This window comes from Pinus tabuliformis, chromosome 1_1 (assembly GCF_031772625.1).
Source record: "Pinus tabuliformis cultivar Carrire ecotype Pingquan chromosome 1_1, CPIR1, whole genome shotgun sequence".
Lineage (NCBI taxonomy): Eukaryota > Viridiplantae > Streptophyta > Pinopsida > Pinales > Pinaceae > Pinus > Pinus tabuliformis.
In genome coordinates this window covers 578,109,335-578,124,391 of record NC_142297.1, presented here as the reverse complement: position 1 = coordinate 578,124,391, position 15,057 = coordinate 578,109,335, and the positions used below count along the sequence as shown (strand labels likewise).

The following is a 15,057-nucleotide window of genomic DNA, read 5'->3' as shown; positions in this document are numbered from 1 at the left end:
ATGTTTGACTACAATTGTGGTAGATATGTTAGATAGGTCAACCCCATCAACAACATTTATGTTAAATTGCACATGTTAGAGGCATGACAGAATGGTCACTTGATTAGTAACATATACATTTTGGTTATCACTATTAAAGGTGTGTTAGGTTGGTTAACTTGATCAACGACTTCTATGATTGGTTACAATTATTAAAGCCTCACTTGATTTTTTAATGCAGTAAACGTAGTGTAATTCTAGTTACCATTGTCAAAGGCATGTTTTGTTGGTTAAATTAGTTAACATAATATACATTAAACTATGATTGTTAGAGCCATCCAAGTCTAATAAACTGATTTAAAGTAGTGCATAACATCGATGGGGGTTTGCTTATTGCATTGTGTGTGAGTATAGTGTGTTATTTTTTTTGTAAGTCGAAGATTTTTCATTAATAAAAAAGTATGTACAAGGTTGTCAAAATGCATGTGGCCTCACCCAAACTAGGTTTACTAACCAATGCTATTACAATGGTACTAACAAAAAAAAATACCCAAATGGGAGGCCCATAGCCTTATAGGCCTTACATGCCAAAAAATAAAAAGAATTAATAGGATACCAGTTATCATAATTATTCATCAGAAGTGATAGAGGCAAGATTATCTGACCCCATCCCTGGAGGAGGAGGTGGGCGATAGAGATAGTGGACATGAGTATAGTGTGCTATTATTCCCCCACATGTGTTCAATTATGCCACGTGACATGTTCACCCTTCATGGACTGAATTTCCTTCTTAAGGGGGTTTCTTATTGAAGATGGGGCTATGTCTAAGTCTCAAGTGACTTTAATAGAATAAATTCCATTTAGTTGTGATTTTTGAGCCAAAGGGGTGCTTTCATAACTTTTGAGACACTTCTACCACATTGCAATGTCTCAAATCAAATAATCGCCACTTGCTTGTGTTCATCAAAAACATTTCAATCCAAAAGACAAATGTATGTCAAAGCAAGTTAAATAGCCCAATGCTCATTGACCCACACCACCAACCTTCCTAAATTTATCTCCTTTCTTGTGTTTGTTGGGGTTCAACCTCATCCCCCCACCATAATTCATTTACTCCACCATTACGTACACATGCATATCTCTAAAAATCATGCCAAACTTAACCATTTTCATGCCTTACAAAAGAATTTCAAAACATTGTTACATTTGCACCATAAAATATACATATTTGTAATCAATATTTTCTAAAGTAATATGTGGTACTCTTAATTACAATCTACTACTACTTTGACTACCCATACCCTACCCCTCAACCCCATGGAGATCCTTGTATTGATGTCATGACCCTCTCCATTTTGTAGATATTCTCTTAAATTGATCTTATAACACCCTCCATTAAAATCATTACATGCACATACATGAGAACCCTTTCCCTACCAAAGTGGACCAACAAGGACTCAAGAGGCTCTACTCACCCCAACCCAAGTGCAAGGAAGTCCTAGCAACAAAAGGCGGGAACTTGCAAACCTAGGCAGGAACCATTCCCACTCTCTCAAATTCCGTGAGAAAATGGAAAAAAAAAAATTGCAATAGGAAGGAAAAATTCCCAGTCCATAGTGAGAAGGATAGAAAAATTAAAGGAAATCAAATGTGACCATGTTGGTAAAAACATGGTCGCTGCATAGAGCTTCCTTTAACCCAAGTTAAAACTGGGATATTTGAGTAGGATATCACATAGGAAAAACAAGGAATCCAGAGTGCACATCATTCTGATATTGAAGAAAGAGGTGTGAGTTCTATCGCGACTTTCATGTAGCAGATTCGAACTCCGAACATCTCAACAATTCCCCAAGTCGATCAATTAATTTTTTGAATTCGGTGTAACATCCCCTTTTGAGTTTTGTGGGAGAGCTAGAAACGCAGGTGTGTACATATGCGATTATCGAAAACTTCTGTTTCTTTCTGTGTATTACAATTATATTACTGATTGTTAGTGCAAATCAATTTTTCCCTTTTACCATGTTGTATGAATATGCACCCTGGGATGCTCCTTATTTGCTAGTATATTTGAGAAATACATGATTGGTTTATCTCGTAACTCCCTTATATGTTTGTATAATCCATTAATTTCATGTTTTACAGTTTCAGAATCCATTTTTGAGAAGGTTTGTGGGAAAAAAAGTTTGTTGGGTTTGTGCGACTGATGTCAAGGGTTTTATTTGGCTGTCCTATTAATTTCTTGCTTAAATGCGTACCATGCCCTTTGGATGTCTTGAGCTATTCTTCATCCTCAATATAGCATGAGATGATTGGGCTTTGGTTGTTTTATGAAACATGATATTGAGTATTTTGTATTCGATCTATCTTTTCATATCTCTGGTTCAATAAAAAGGGTGGCGACAACATTCACCCTTTTACTCAAATTTACTCCTCATCAACTCACTCGAATGACAACAAAAGATACCAAATGATAGTTTTATTTGTTCATCAAATTTTAAAACCCCTGCTGGTTCAAGGGTTTCCAATTTTCTCTCTGTCTTTCCATACAGATCTTGATATCTATCCTCCATAGCTAAGTTGAGCACAACAATGGGCAAGCGTGGTAGGAGTTCATCATACAACCTGGCTTCCTCCAAGGAAGAATGACCACAGAACGAAGAATCAAGACCATACGAAAAGAGGATGATCAAGAAGAGATCAAAGTCGTAACTTGGATAACGATAGGTGACGACAAATACGATGAAGACAATCAGCCAGTGAATGTGTCTAGCGTAGACGATGATCAATATGCTTCTGCCGAAACTGATGACAAGGTAATTTTGTCAAACTTTGTTTATTTTGTACTCCCTTTGCTTGTCTTTGGCGCTTTTCAAAGCCCCTTTTTCTTAAAATTTTATCATTTTGTCCTATTCCCCCTCTGTTTGTCTTTTGCCCACCATGCAAGTTTGAGTCTTCCATTCTGTGTGGTCTAGGGTCCTAGGAATTGTCAGGTTCCTATTCTATATCTCGTATTAGACAATGCTCCACATTGAGCTACCCTTGATCACTCTAATGCAACAACCAAAAGGTGTCGCAGCAAGAGGAAGCTCTACATGAAGCCACTCTTGAGCACTCTATGATGAAAATGATCCACATCGACCCACTCGTGAGCATTGTGATACAGTAGCCGAGAGGCACTATGACAAGAGAACTCTGCAATGAAAATGCTCCACATTGAGCCACCCTTGAGTTCTCTGATTAAGAATCCGAGAGGTATAAGGCAGGAGGAATCTCTGCTTTGAGCCACCCCTGAGCACTATGCAACATAACTTCACCTCAAGTGCTTCTGGCATCCCTAGTCTGCTTATTCTACACTGGTATGTTCAACACCCTCTCCAAATTGGGGGCAAGTGGGTAGGATTTAATCTTGTTAATTAGGATTTAATAGTATTTAGGTGGATTTAAATTTTAATGAGTTTGTTTATAGCCATACACTGCAAGAGTCATATATTTAAATAATACCCAATTTTCTTTTGGCCCTTCCCATAAAGATGATGCAATTTCATTTTTTGTTAGATTTTAACTTCTATGAATGTTTTATAGCCATTAGGGAAAGAATTTTATGTTCAAATGGTTGTGAATTTCGTTAGGGTCATCGCATAAAGAAGGTATGTGTTGCTTAGTTGTTGGATTTTAACTTTGATGAAATCATTTTATGTTCAAATGGTACCCAATTTCCCTTCAGGTAAGCCCATAACCAAGATCTGTGTTCCTCTTTTATCCGATTTCCAATTATGTGAGTTTGTTATGGCAATATATGGAAAGCATTTTATATTCAAATGTATGATTTAAAATTGTGCATCTCAATACTTTAGGGTTATAGATCTCTCAGTTTTCACGTTTATTGTTCTCTTCGAATTGTGATAGGGTTGTTACTATGAAACACTGATAGATAGACAATTCTAATAACTTGGATCTTGTTATGAGCATGGCGATTTAAATGTCTTCCTAGAGGTGCATAAGACCCACAATGCATATATTCAAGTGGTACCCAATCTCCTTTTGGGTCATTGTTTAATGAAGAGTCATGTTCCTTTTTAGTGGGATTTCAATTTTACAAGTTTCTGGTAGCCATATGGGGTAGGTATTTTATATTTGAATATATGATTTGAAATTCTATGCATTCCCCTAAACCTTAGGTTTCCACATCTCTTAGTGTGCATATTTATTCTTCCCTTAGAATTGTTAAGAGGTTAAGAATATCTATGGTTAAATTAAGAGGTATAATTTGGTTATAATGGAGGGAGAGGTAGATTTTACAACTTACTATATGTATCATTCCTTCTACAGTTTAAGCAAGATGCTCTAAAGTTTAAACATAAGTGATTTCCTTACCTTTTAATTGTTTTTATTTGTGAAATATCATCAAAGCATAAGTGAGGATGGAGAAAATTTTAAGGTTATATTGGACCTACAATTCTTGTGTCCATAGCCTTCATGGATCTTGGAATGTGTATGTAGTTACTAATATTTAACAATTTTATTTCGTATATATTTGGGTATCGATGTTGATATCAAGAATTACGGTTGTGTCTGAGTGGCGTCTGATTTGCAGGGAGGGGCTAGGTTCAAATATGAGGTATTTATTAAAGATAATAAGCTCTTGAATGAGATGATTGATTATGATTAATTATTTTTTTGATTAGAAGAATTTAGAATTGATCCTAATATAGTATTGTTTGCTCAATTTTTTTGTGTTTTTGTAGTTACACTGGGTCATTCTTGTGATGTCTATAAGTGGCTTGATTATTCAGTATCTTGCATCGAATTTAGGAGTTGCAACAGGTCTGTCCCTCATCTATTTTCTCTGCCAAACAATTATATGAACTGATATTATGCTCACCCTTGAACCTACTAGTCCATCATGTAAGCATCTCACACAACACTACAGGGAAGAACATCCAAGAAATCTAGATTTTATCTTATGGTTCCTATCAAAAGTGGGTGTCATTGTTCTAGATATTCTTGAAGGTTACCATTTTGAATAAAGATTTTTCAAAGTAAACTGTTTTTTTATTTATTTCTGATGCAATAACCTTATTTTATTTTACTCAGTGCATTGAAATGAAACTGAAACTAATGCAATATTTTAATGAGAATATTATTTTTTGTTGGAAAATGAATTCAACTACAACTAATTCAAAGAATATTGATTTTTGTTGGAAAATGAATTCAACTACAACTAATGTAGAGAATATTTATTTTTGTTGGAAAATGAATTCAACTGCAACTAATGTAGAGAATATTGATTTTTGTTGGAAAACGAATTCAACAATATTATTAAGAATGGTATGAAAAATAATGTACATAGTACATATAAATATGGACTATATACAATAGGTAAACCATTGATTCAATTTCCTAAGTTTAAACGATAAATAACTGTCCACAAGAACCCTAACTAAATAAGGGTTAACAATTTTACCCCAATTTACTTGATTCACTTCATTCATTTTTTGTAATTCTCTCATTCCTTTGAGTTTTTATCCCAATGCTGGGAACTACATTTTCTCTTAAAATTTTGTTCCATATACCTACATGGGCTGGTGTTCTTCTAACTGGATTCATAACACTCACTCTCATTGGAGTGCAGATTCAGGGTGCTCCATCTGATCCTTTCGACTATACTCTATGCATCTATTTCAATACAAAATGACAATTCATTTTTCTTATGTAACCTGGTTACTTAAAAGCCTTTTATCCTGTGTTATAACTTGGGACATTGTAGATGAGAAATTTGGAGGTGATCATTGCTTTTCTTGTACTTACAATGTTTGTCTATTTCGTAGGAGAACTGGCATATGCAAAGCCTAAAGCCAATGAGGTGTTAAAAGGAATGTTTGTTCGTAATTTAAGAGGAATTGGAGCAACTGGTATTTCCATTTCTCTTATTGGAGATTTTCTTACACCGTAAGACCTTATCTCTTATCTGTTTCGTTAAATCAATTCAATGAATATGTTTCATCAGTGCAAAGTAGTAATGATTAGAAATTATAGCCAAAAATTTTCCCCTATGATGCATATGACGTGTTGGAAATTTAGTTGCACAGTAATAAATGGAGTAGTTTTAAGTGTAGTTTTTTTGGAGTTTCTAGCAATTTTTTGGTCAAAATTTTGCGAAAACATTTGTGGGTAAATTTTGATTTGTGTTGTTTAAACTAGTTTTTTTTATTACATATATGGATTCAACACCCTCAAAAACCTCTGAATCACTTTGATTTTGAAGAGTTCACTTGTCAAACTTTTGATTTCAATGAATGCCAGCCAAAACAAACTAGATAGAAAAATAAACTAGAAAACTTTCCAAAAAATCGCACAGAAAAACTACTAGGTAATAAATCCCTCAAATGATGTGTATCTTATCATGTACAAAATTTAGTACTATGGTATTAAGTGTTTATTAATTACCTTCATAAAATGTAACTAATCCTATCATCCACCATATCCAGATACAATTTATTTCTTCACTCTGCCTTGGTTCTCTCCCGAAAAGTACCACCAACTGTTTCTGGAGTTAATGTAAGTACTCTTCCATAGTTTAGAGAATTCTTAAAATAACTGGAATAGATTATTCGTGTACTTTTCACTGTGATTTATTTACAAATTAGATCGATTTTCGATGGGTTGTTGAAATTACAAGTTTTCATTATGGAAATTATGAAATGTAATTATTCCACTCAGAATAAGGTCTAATAGTCCCATCTACAAGAACAAAATTTGTAAAAGTACACTGAAAAACATGATTCTTCAACCCAAACTGTCATAACTCCATCTAAAACTCCTGCAGAGAATCATTCACTACATGAATAAACTACTTCCTAACAATGTCGGGCAACCATAGACCTATCAATGACTCATTAATCAGATCAGAAGACTATGAAATGATCTTAAAATGTTTTCTATGTTCGAGTCAGTGTGTAGGTATTTTCTCATTGAAACTGGATTTGATATATTTATGGCATTCTTAATCAATGTCGTTGTTACCTGTCTGAGCGGGGCAGTCTATTCTTCACCAAACTTATCTACAGAGGACTCAGATAACTATCAGAACTTGGACCTGAATACCTCATCTTTTCTATTAAAAGTAAGTGGATCCTTCCATCCCAACAAAGATTTCCTCCACTTTGTCACTATGGTTTTGATTCACCTCCCTATTCTTCCAGCATTTTAATCACTTAGACAACTTTACAAGCAAACTGACTTATCCATTCATCATGATTTTAATTATTTTCTCAGGCACTTGAAATGGATCCACAAAATTTGTTAGTAAATATAGATCTCATTCAAATCTTTGGAATTAGGAATTTCCTGATATTGTTAATGGTAGTGTTCCGAAAATCGTAAACCGAAAACCCTCTTTTGTCGTTCTTTAGCATGTTCTAGGTAACTGGAGCTCAAAGATTTATGCCATCGCACTACTAGCATCTAGCCAGAGTGCATCGATCAAAGGTACATATGATGGGCAATATATCATGCAAGTGCATTAATGCACTAGTAACTCGTTTTTTTTGCCCTCTTGAAAATAGATGAATTTTGAATTTTGATAACCAGATTTGCATAATATTCGCATGATACTACTTTTACTGGCATTTGAGTGTGGTGCGTTGTTTTTTGTTGCAGGGTTTTCTCAATATGAAAATGAAGCCATGGCTCTGCAATCTTATCTCTCGGGCCATTGCCATCATCCCAAGCTTGTCAGTTTCTATTCTCTATGGTTCTTCTGGTGCTGCGCAACTTATTATTATTTCGTCGGTGTGCTCTTTGATCATCGAAATTGGCATCTCGATAACACATTTCAAATCACAGAAAATCATCATTGGGCTTAAATTTATTTCCCTGGATTCCAGTCAAAAATTTTCATGGATTTGGATTTTAGTAGTTAGAAAATGTAAATGTCAAAAATATTTAGTAGTTAGATAATGTTATTTTAAATATTTCTTAAAGAGTTAAAATTATAGTGCTATATTTATATATATACAGTAGAAAACACATTTCATTCACTCCAAAAAACTTCAAACTTACCATAATTAGAAAATATTTCTCATTTAAATATTTCAGATGTTTTATATTTAAAGGCTAATGCTATGCATATTCCTTCCATGCAGATCATTTTATCATTTCAATTTTCATTTAAATTAATTCCAATGTTCAAGTTTATGAGTAGTGAGATAAAGATGGTTCCTCACAAGAATTCAAGCGGAGTAAGTTGCTACTACCAGATTGGAGAAGAAAACCTTTTTTTCTTTGTGCTAGAAATGTAGGATAATGACAATTGATCGTATTATTGTTACCTAAATTGAAAATTTTTTATTGAGTTATATGGAGATTCTTTGAATTGAATTTTACTAAATGTAAAATATTCTTTACCATGTCGTAGATTATGGTTCATTCCTAGTTATTAGGATTGTGTTGTAGGTCCCTATACTACTAGTGTAACCCTTTATTGTTATTAGCACAACCCCCTTATTATATTGTTGTGCCCATGTAGTCCCCATATTGTTATTATTGTGCCCCATAGAAGCCCACTATTGTTATTATTGTGCCCTTGCATTATTATTGTTATGTCGGCCCTGATTATATTATGACCCCATAGACTCCTATATATAGAAAGGAAGTGTTTTCATTTGTATCATCTAAGAATTTTTCTTTTGTGTAATGTAAAGGAGGTTTCCCCGTCGAAGAGGCTTATTTATAAGGTGTTGATCTATCTTTTCTATCTTTTTGTGAGCTGGTTTCATAACATTTGGTATCAGAGCTTTGGATCCTAGGGTTTCACTCCTCCAAACGGGTCACCTTGGAATTTTCACCATAACTTTTTTCTGTGACATTTCAGAAGTGAAAGAAAAACATATTTGAGAGGAAATCTTGCTAAACCTCGGGTCCGAATTTCATATCTTGTCTTGATATATTTGTGGAGATATGATATGAGGAAGTTAGGGTTTCTGTAAGCTCCAGAATTTTTTCTAAAACAGTTCATCATGGAATTTTCACTATAACGCTTTTGCTACGAAGTTTCAGAAGCGAAAACGAAAACCCATTTGAGAAGAAATCGTTTTGAACCTTGGCTCCTAATTTTAGATCCTGTTTTACTACAGTTTAGGAGATATAATCTGAGGAATTTAAGGTTTTTGCAAACCCTCGAATTACATGCCAAATATGTCACCTTAGGAAGATCGTCATAACTTTCTCTCTGAACAACAAATTGAAATTTCATAAGAAGTTACAAAAAGAGGATAGAATATAGTTTTTTGTGTATATTTTTACTTCCAAAGGTCAAAACAGTGACACGTGACATGTCGTACAAGTTTGATCAACTAAAACATTATATAATCAGGTCATCTTAGGAGATTTGGCATAACTCTTCCTTGGATAAACAAATTTTGATCAAACCTATGGGGTTAGAAAGAGAACCCATAGAGATACTGCAGGAAGAAATTTCAGAACTTGGATATCTAAAATTACAGAATCACAGTCGTTTCAAGATCGATCTCCTAAAATCAAGAAAAATCGAGATGAGGCAGTTTGATGGCAAGAATGTAGTAAATTGGATACTATAGATGGAGAAATATTTTGATCTACATGGTGTACCACTGTAACAAAAGGTATGTATTGCATATTCATATTTAGAACAAGATCAATTTTTATTGTATAAAGGGCTTTTTTCTCATAAATCACTTGTTACGTGGTCAATTTTCACGAAGGAAATTATAGCACATTATGAGCATACAACGAGAAACACCTTCTTTAGAGCAACACCAAAACAATTAGAAGAAAAAAGAGCAAAAGGGATTTTTTACAAAGTGGAAACAAAAATTATGGCAATAAGGAAGTCTACCCCTCACAACTATAAAGATAGAAGTGTTGTTTCTCCTAGCCTTCCACAACCTGCAAGGGTTACACCACAACAATTGGAAGAAAAAAGAGAAAAAGGGCTTTGTTACAATTGTGATAAAAAAATACATTAAAGGTCATAAGTGTGTTGAGAAGAAATTATTTTACATTGATTGTGGAGAGGAGGAGGAAAAGGATCAAGAAACGTCAAAAGAAGAGTATATACACCATGAACCAACCCCAGAGAAAGAAGAAATGAATCCGAACATATATTGTAAAGCATTAGAAAGAATTACTACTCAAACTCTTAAGGTAGAAGGACATATTAAGAAGAAAAAGGTTCAAGAAGTGAAAGACCACATCAAGAAAGAAGAAATGAATCCGACCATATCTTTTACTGCAATGGCCAAAATTACCACTCCTCAAACTATCAATATAGAAGGACATATCAAGAAGATAAATGTTCAAGAAGTGAAAGATCACATAGAGCATCAAGAAATGAATCCTACCATATATTGTAATGCACTGGAAGAATTATCACTCCTCAAACTCTCAAGATAGGACATATCAAGAAGAAAAAGATTCAAGCAGTGAAAGATCACATCGAGCATCAACAACAAATTCTCCAACTTTTAAAGGATAATGCCACTTTGGTGCAAAATAGAATGAAACAATAGGGAGATCAACATCACAATGAAGGAAGTTTTGATGTAGGTGATTGGGTATTTTTAAGGTTACATACATACAAACAAATCTACCTCAAGAAAGATATTTATGAGAAGGAAATGTTGGCAATACTACACACACTTGAGAAATAGCGACCTTACCTAATGGGAAGACACTTCAAGGTAAAAACGGATCATGATAGTATTAAATACTTTTTAGGACAAAGATTATCCTTTGAAGAGCAACAAAAATGGGTCACAAAGATGTTGGGTTATTACTTTGAAATCATCTACAAAAAAGGGAAGCAAAATGTTGTGGCAGATGCACTCTCAAGAAAGGATGAGGATATGGAAGCATTGTTGTGCGCCATTTCTATTATCCAATCAGATTGGATAAATAAAATAAGGTATGAATGGAAGAAGGACGAAGAAGTGTGGCCACTCATTCAAAATTTGCAGAAGATCTCAGTTCAAACAATATTTACAAAACTTGACGAGGAAGGAAAAATCATATTGGGGCATGGAGAAGTCAAAGAAACAATAACCCGACAGCTACAAAATCGATCAATTTCAGAGTATCTCATCAAGTGGAAGAATTTACTTGCTGAAGATTCCACATGGGAAGACAAGAATTTTACACAGGAGCATCAAGAACTACTCAAGCATTGAGGACAACAATTTTTGAAGGAGAAATGCATGTTAGGTCCCTATACTACTAGTGTAACCCCTTATTGTTATTAGTACAACCCCCGTATTATATTGTTGTGCCCATGTAGTCCCAATATTGTTATTATTGTGCCCCATAGAAGCTCACCATTGTTATTATTGTGCGCTTACATTATTATTGTTGTGTCGGCTATGATTATATTATGACCCCTTAGACTCCTATAAAAAAGAAAGAAAGTCTTTTCATTTGTATCATCTAAGAATTGTTCATTTGTGTAATATAAAGGAGGTTTCCCCCTCAAAGAGGCTTATTTATAAGGCTTTGATCTATCTTTTTTGACTTTTTGTGAGCTAGTTTCATAACATTGTGTATCATGGGCATCAACACCTACTACTTGACTACAAAATTTGGAAAATTGTTGGTCCATAGAAGTGTGCCTAAGGTAGTTTCTATATTTATTGGATTAATTGTATTTCCACTCATGGCTCTATATGTAGTGGTTCTTTTTTATTTGGATTTATGATGCAAAAATAAAGTCATTTATATGGCTCAACTAGGATCCTTGATTTGATCTGAAATTACAATGAGTATTAACTAAACCAAGTCACAAAAAAATTGATATAGAATCACAGAAGTGATTTACAATTGGATTATGATTTGATTAGCTGTAGAGAATTTATTTGGAATTTTAGGGAAGTCATGTAAAAATAGTGCAAGTATTAGCAAATCTGAAATTTAGTGTGTTTTCCTCTTCATGTCTCTAAGTTGGTTTCATATTGTGACAATTTCTGTGCAACACTAAAATTTCTTTAACACTGCTTGGCCTCCATGACTATGAAGAAGAAAATTACTAACACAATACTAAAAATAGATACACATAGGCATTTAACCATACACAGTACAAAGATTTTACCTGGAAAACAATCTTGGGCTAATCATATAGGCTTGCAATTTCAAAAATATCATGGGACAATAGCAACCTTTGTTTATGCATTCATTTTTCTTATTTAAAAATTATAGTAGGAATACCCCTAAGGTAAGGGTATCCATTTATATCCTTCCATAACTTATCTCGCCTTACAGTTCCAAAATGTTCTTTCCCTTTTCCATGACATAAGTAGTTTTAACCATTAAAATTCACACTTATATGCCAAGTGCACCAACGATAAAAAAGGTGCAGACATTCATTTACAAAGAGTCTTATAGATTAGACACCTTCACCAATTTGGGGGTTTTGGGGTTTTGGTCCTAAAAATCAGTAGTAGTTTTTTTCCTTTTTTCTCGAAAAAGAGATTTTAGTTTTTCGTTTCATTTCTATTTTTTGTTTCTGCGAGAAGATTTTTTGTTGGTAAAAACTAATTTTCAGCGAGACCACTTTCCTCGTTGAACATTTAGCCTTTTTGACAAATCCGAAATAGCTAAATATTTCTCTGAAAATATATTCATTTGAGCTCAAGCTTTGCATCTAGGAGGTTTTTCCTCCAATTTTTAGGGATTTCCTTCTTCAATTTTTATTTTCTCAACAACTTGTAAATCTTCCACTGAGTACAATATTGAACCAGATTTATCCTCATCCTTTCAATGGAAATGGCTTTATATTTTCTACATTTCCTACATAATGTAAATAATATAAAGGCAGAAGTAGCTGCAAGTGCATTCTAGAATAGATGGGAGGAAATTCGCTTCATCTTAGATAGGAACATGCAGGGTGAGCGTTTTTCTTCCAAATTGATAAGAGGAGTAACTTCCACAAATTTAAAGTTGAGTGTTTCTACGGGATGATCTGTAAACTGTTTTGAAGATATGTGCTGAAGTAGTGTACTACTCCAAAGCATCAGCATATCTTTTAGCGATGTATAAAAGCCAAGAGCATATAATGAAAAATAAAACAAGTGTCACAACCAAAACAAAAAATACAAGCTCACTACAACCAATATACAGTAGGGTAGTTACTCTTTGTAGAAAAACACTAAGCTACAAATATTAACCAATGTTTAATGGATGGTTCAAGAGATACTGAGATTGCCATGGGTGTATATCAACCACAATATACATGGTCTAAAAATCGAGACCATCCACATGGCCAATTGATTGTCCTAAGATTTTGTACCATGTTTATATCATGCTTTGGTATTGTTTATTTTTGTTTTCTTTATAGAGACTGCTTTCCGAGGCACTCCCTCCCATCCAACCTGAATACATACTGAAGCATCCCCTCCTCTTTTATTCTTTTGAAAGAACTATGCAAATTTTGGCCTGAGTGGGTGAAAAATTATTGATATGTGTCACTTTGGGGATGCCCAACCATGCATACACTCAGAATCAAACCTGGGTTAGTTGGGGTAGACTCACATGAAGCTTATGCTAGATCATAACCCAACCTACATAAACTGAAGCACACTTACTAGAGGTCATGCATGTTGTTACTGAAATTGATGTTGCATGAAGATGGAAGCTAACTTATATGGGAAGTGGTGAACATGTCCAATTTAGTTGGAATTTTATTTAGATATTATATAACCAAATTAGCTCATGTCTTTCTTTGTTCCGAGCTTTTAGTTGAGTGAATTTTTCATGCAACGTCCTCCTTCCATAACATCATAATGCACTTGTTAGTTAGGCTTCATCCTTTTGCTTCATTGATTCTGTATGGTGCTATCTTTGTATGAATTGCATTAAAGAATAACCTCCCTTAAAATTAACAAGGATTTTTTGGGGCTCCATTTTAGACAGTAATAGAATTTATATGGTCTTGATTTTGTAGGTCAAACATATTGCTGTTTCATTACCAGAGAGGTTTGGTGAGCCCGGGTGTGCTGTAAAATACTTTGAATTTTTCATTATGAATGTCAAATCAGAATAGTTATTTGGATATTTTCTTTTTACATTTGAAGTTTATATAATCTCTCACAGGAAAACTAAGTTTTCAAAGCCTACATTTATGGTTTTATATATTCTTTGATATCTCACAGAATTGCTTTCTATTTTTCAAATATAGATTAAAAGGTTTCTGACTTGTTTTCATGTATGGCCATTAGCAGAAGCCCTCCTATCTTGACATTAACTCTTGAGAGTACCCCATTATTTACAAATGCTAGTCTTATGAATATAGATTAAAAGGAAGCATGGGCTTGCAACACCCAAACACCAAAAACCCATGCACCTTTCTTGGGACCTACTTGTATGCTAAGTCTTACAGTTTTGTTTTTAATAAATCATTTTACATACTCTTGTTGTTTTTTTGCGCAGTTATAATCCTACTCCTTGTCTTAAAAGTTACCATGATATTGAGCTCATATTAGCCATGGATTTGTTTCTCCATGTTTCATATCATACAGTTGATTGCTCTATCATGTACCTTATGGTCAGAATTTTGTGTATTGTATTTTGAGAGGCATACTATTTTTCCAATTTGCATACAAGGAATTAACTTTTGTCAACTCTATTTCCAAATTTACACAGGAGGATGGTTTATCTTTAGATGGTGACAAATGGCATTGGGTGGTTGGGATTATGGTTTTACTTACTTTTTTGAAGTTGTTCCTCGTAATGTATTGTCGATGTTTTATTAATGAGATTGTGAAGGCATATGCTCAATATCATTTCTTTGATGTGATCACCAACACAATTGGTCTAATTGCTACTATTCTTGCAAGTACTATGTACTGGTGGATAGATCCTACTGGAGCAATTATGGTAAGAAGTTATTTGACCTTTTTCTTTACAGTTCATAGTTTGCAACTTTTCACATGTTATGCTTATCTATTTTGTTGAGTGTGCACCATGGTTTCTTGGCACTAGCTACTGAAGAGTAGTTTGTCTTCCATTATGTCATCCTCTCCTTTTTATAATCAACGTCCACTTGTTTAATAAGAA

At 34.0% G+C, this 15,057-nt stretch overlaps 1 protein-coding gene across 1 annotated transcript; it reads left to right on the top strand.

The window, feature by feature from the left end:
- The first annotated feature begins 2,621 nt into the window (after positions 1-2,621).
- On the top strand, positions 2,622-14,044 carry LOC149214565 (metal transporter Nramp7.2-like). Its single transcript, XM_089389435.1, has 11 exons — positions 2,622-2,792; positions 4,574-4,597; positions 4,725-4,803; positions 5,499-5,620; positions 5,747-5,928; positions 6,468-6,537; positions 6,929-7,102; positions 7,392-7,496; positions 7,639-7,770; positions 8,124-8,219; positions 13,946-14,044. The coding sequence occupies exons 1-11, from the start codon at positions 2,622-2,624 to the stop codon at positions 14,042-14,044; spliced, it is 1,254 nt and encodes a 417-aa protein (XP_089245561.1).
- Positions 14,045-15,057: the final 1,013 nt, after the last annotated feature.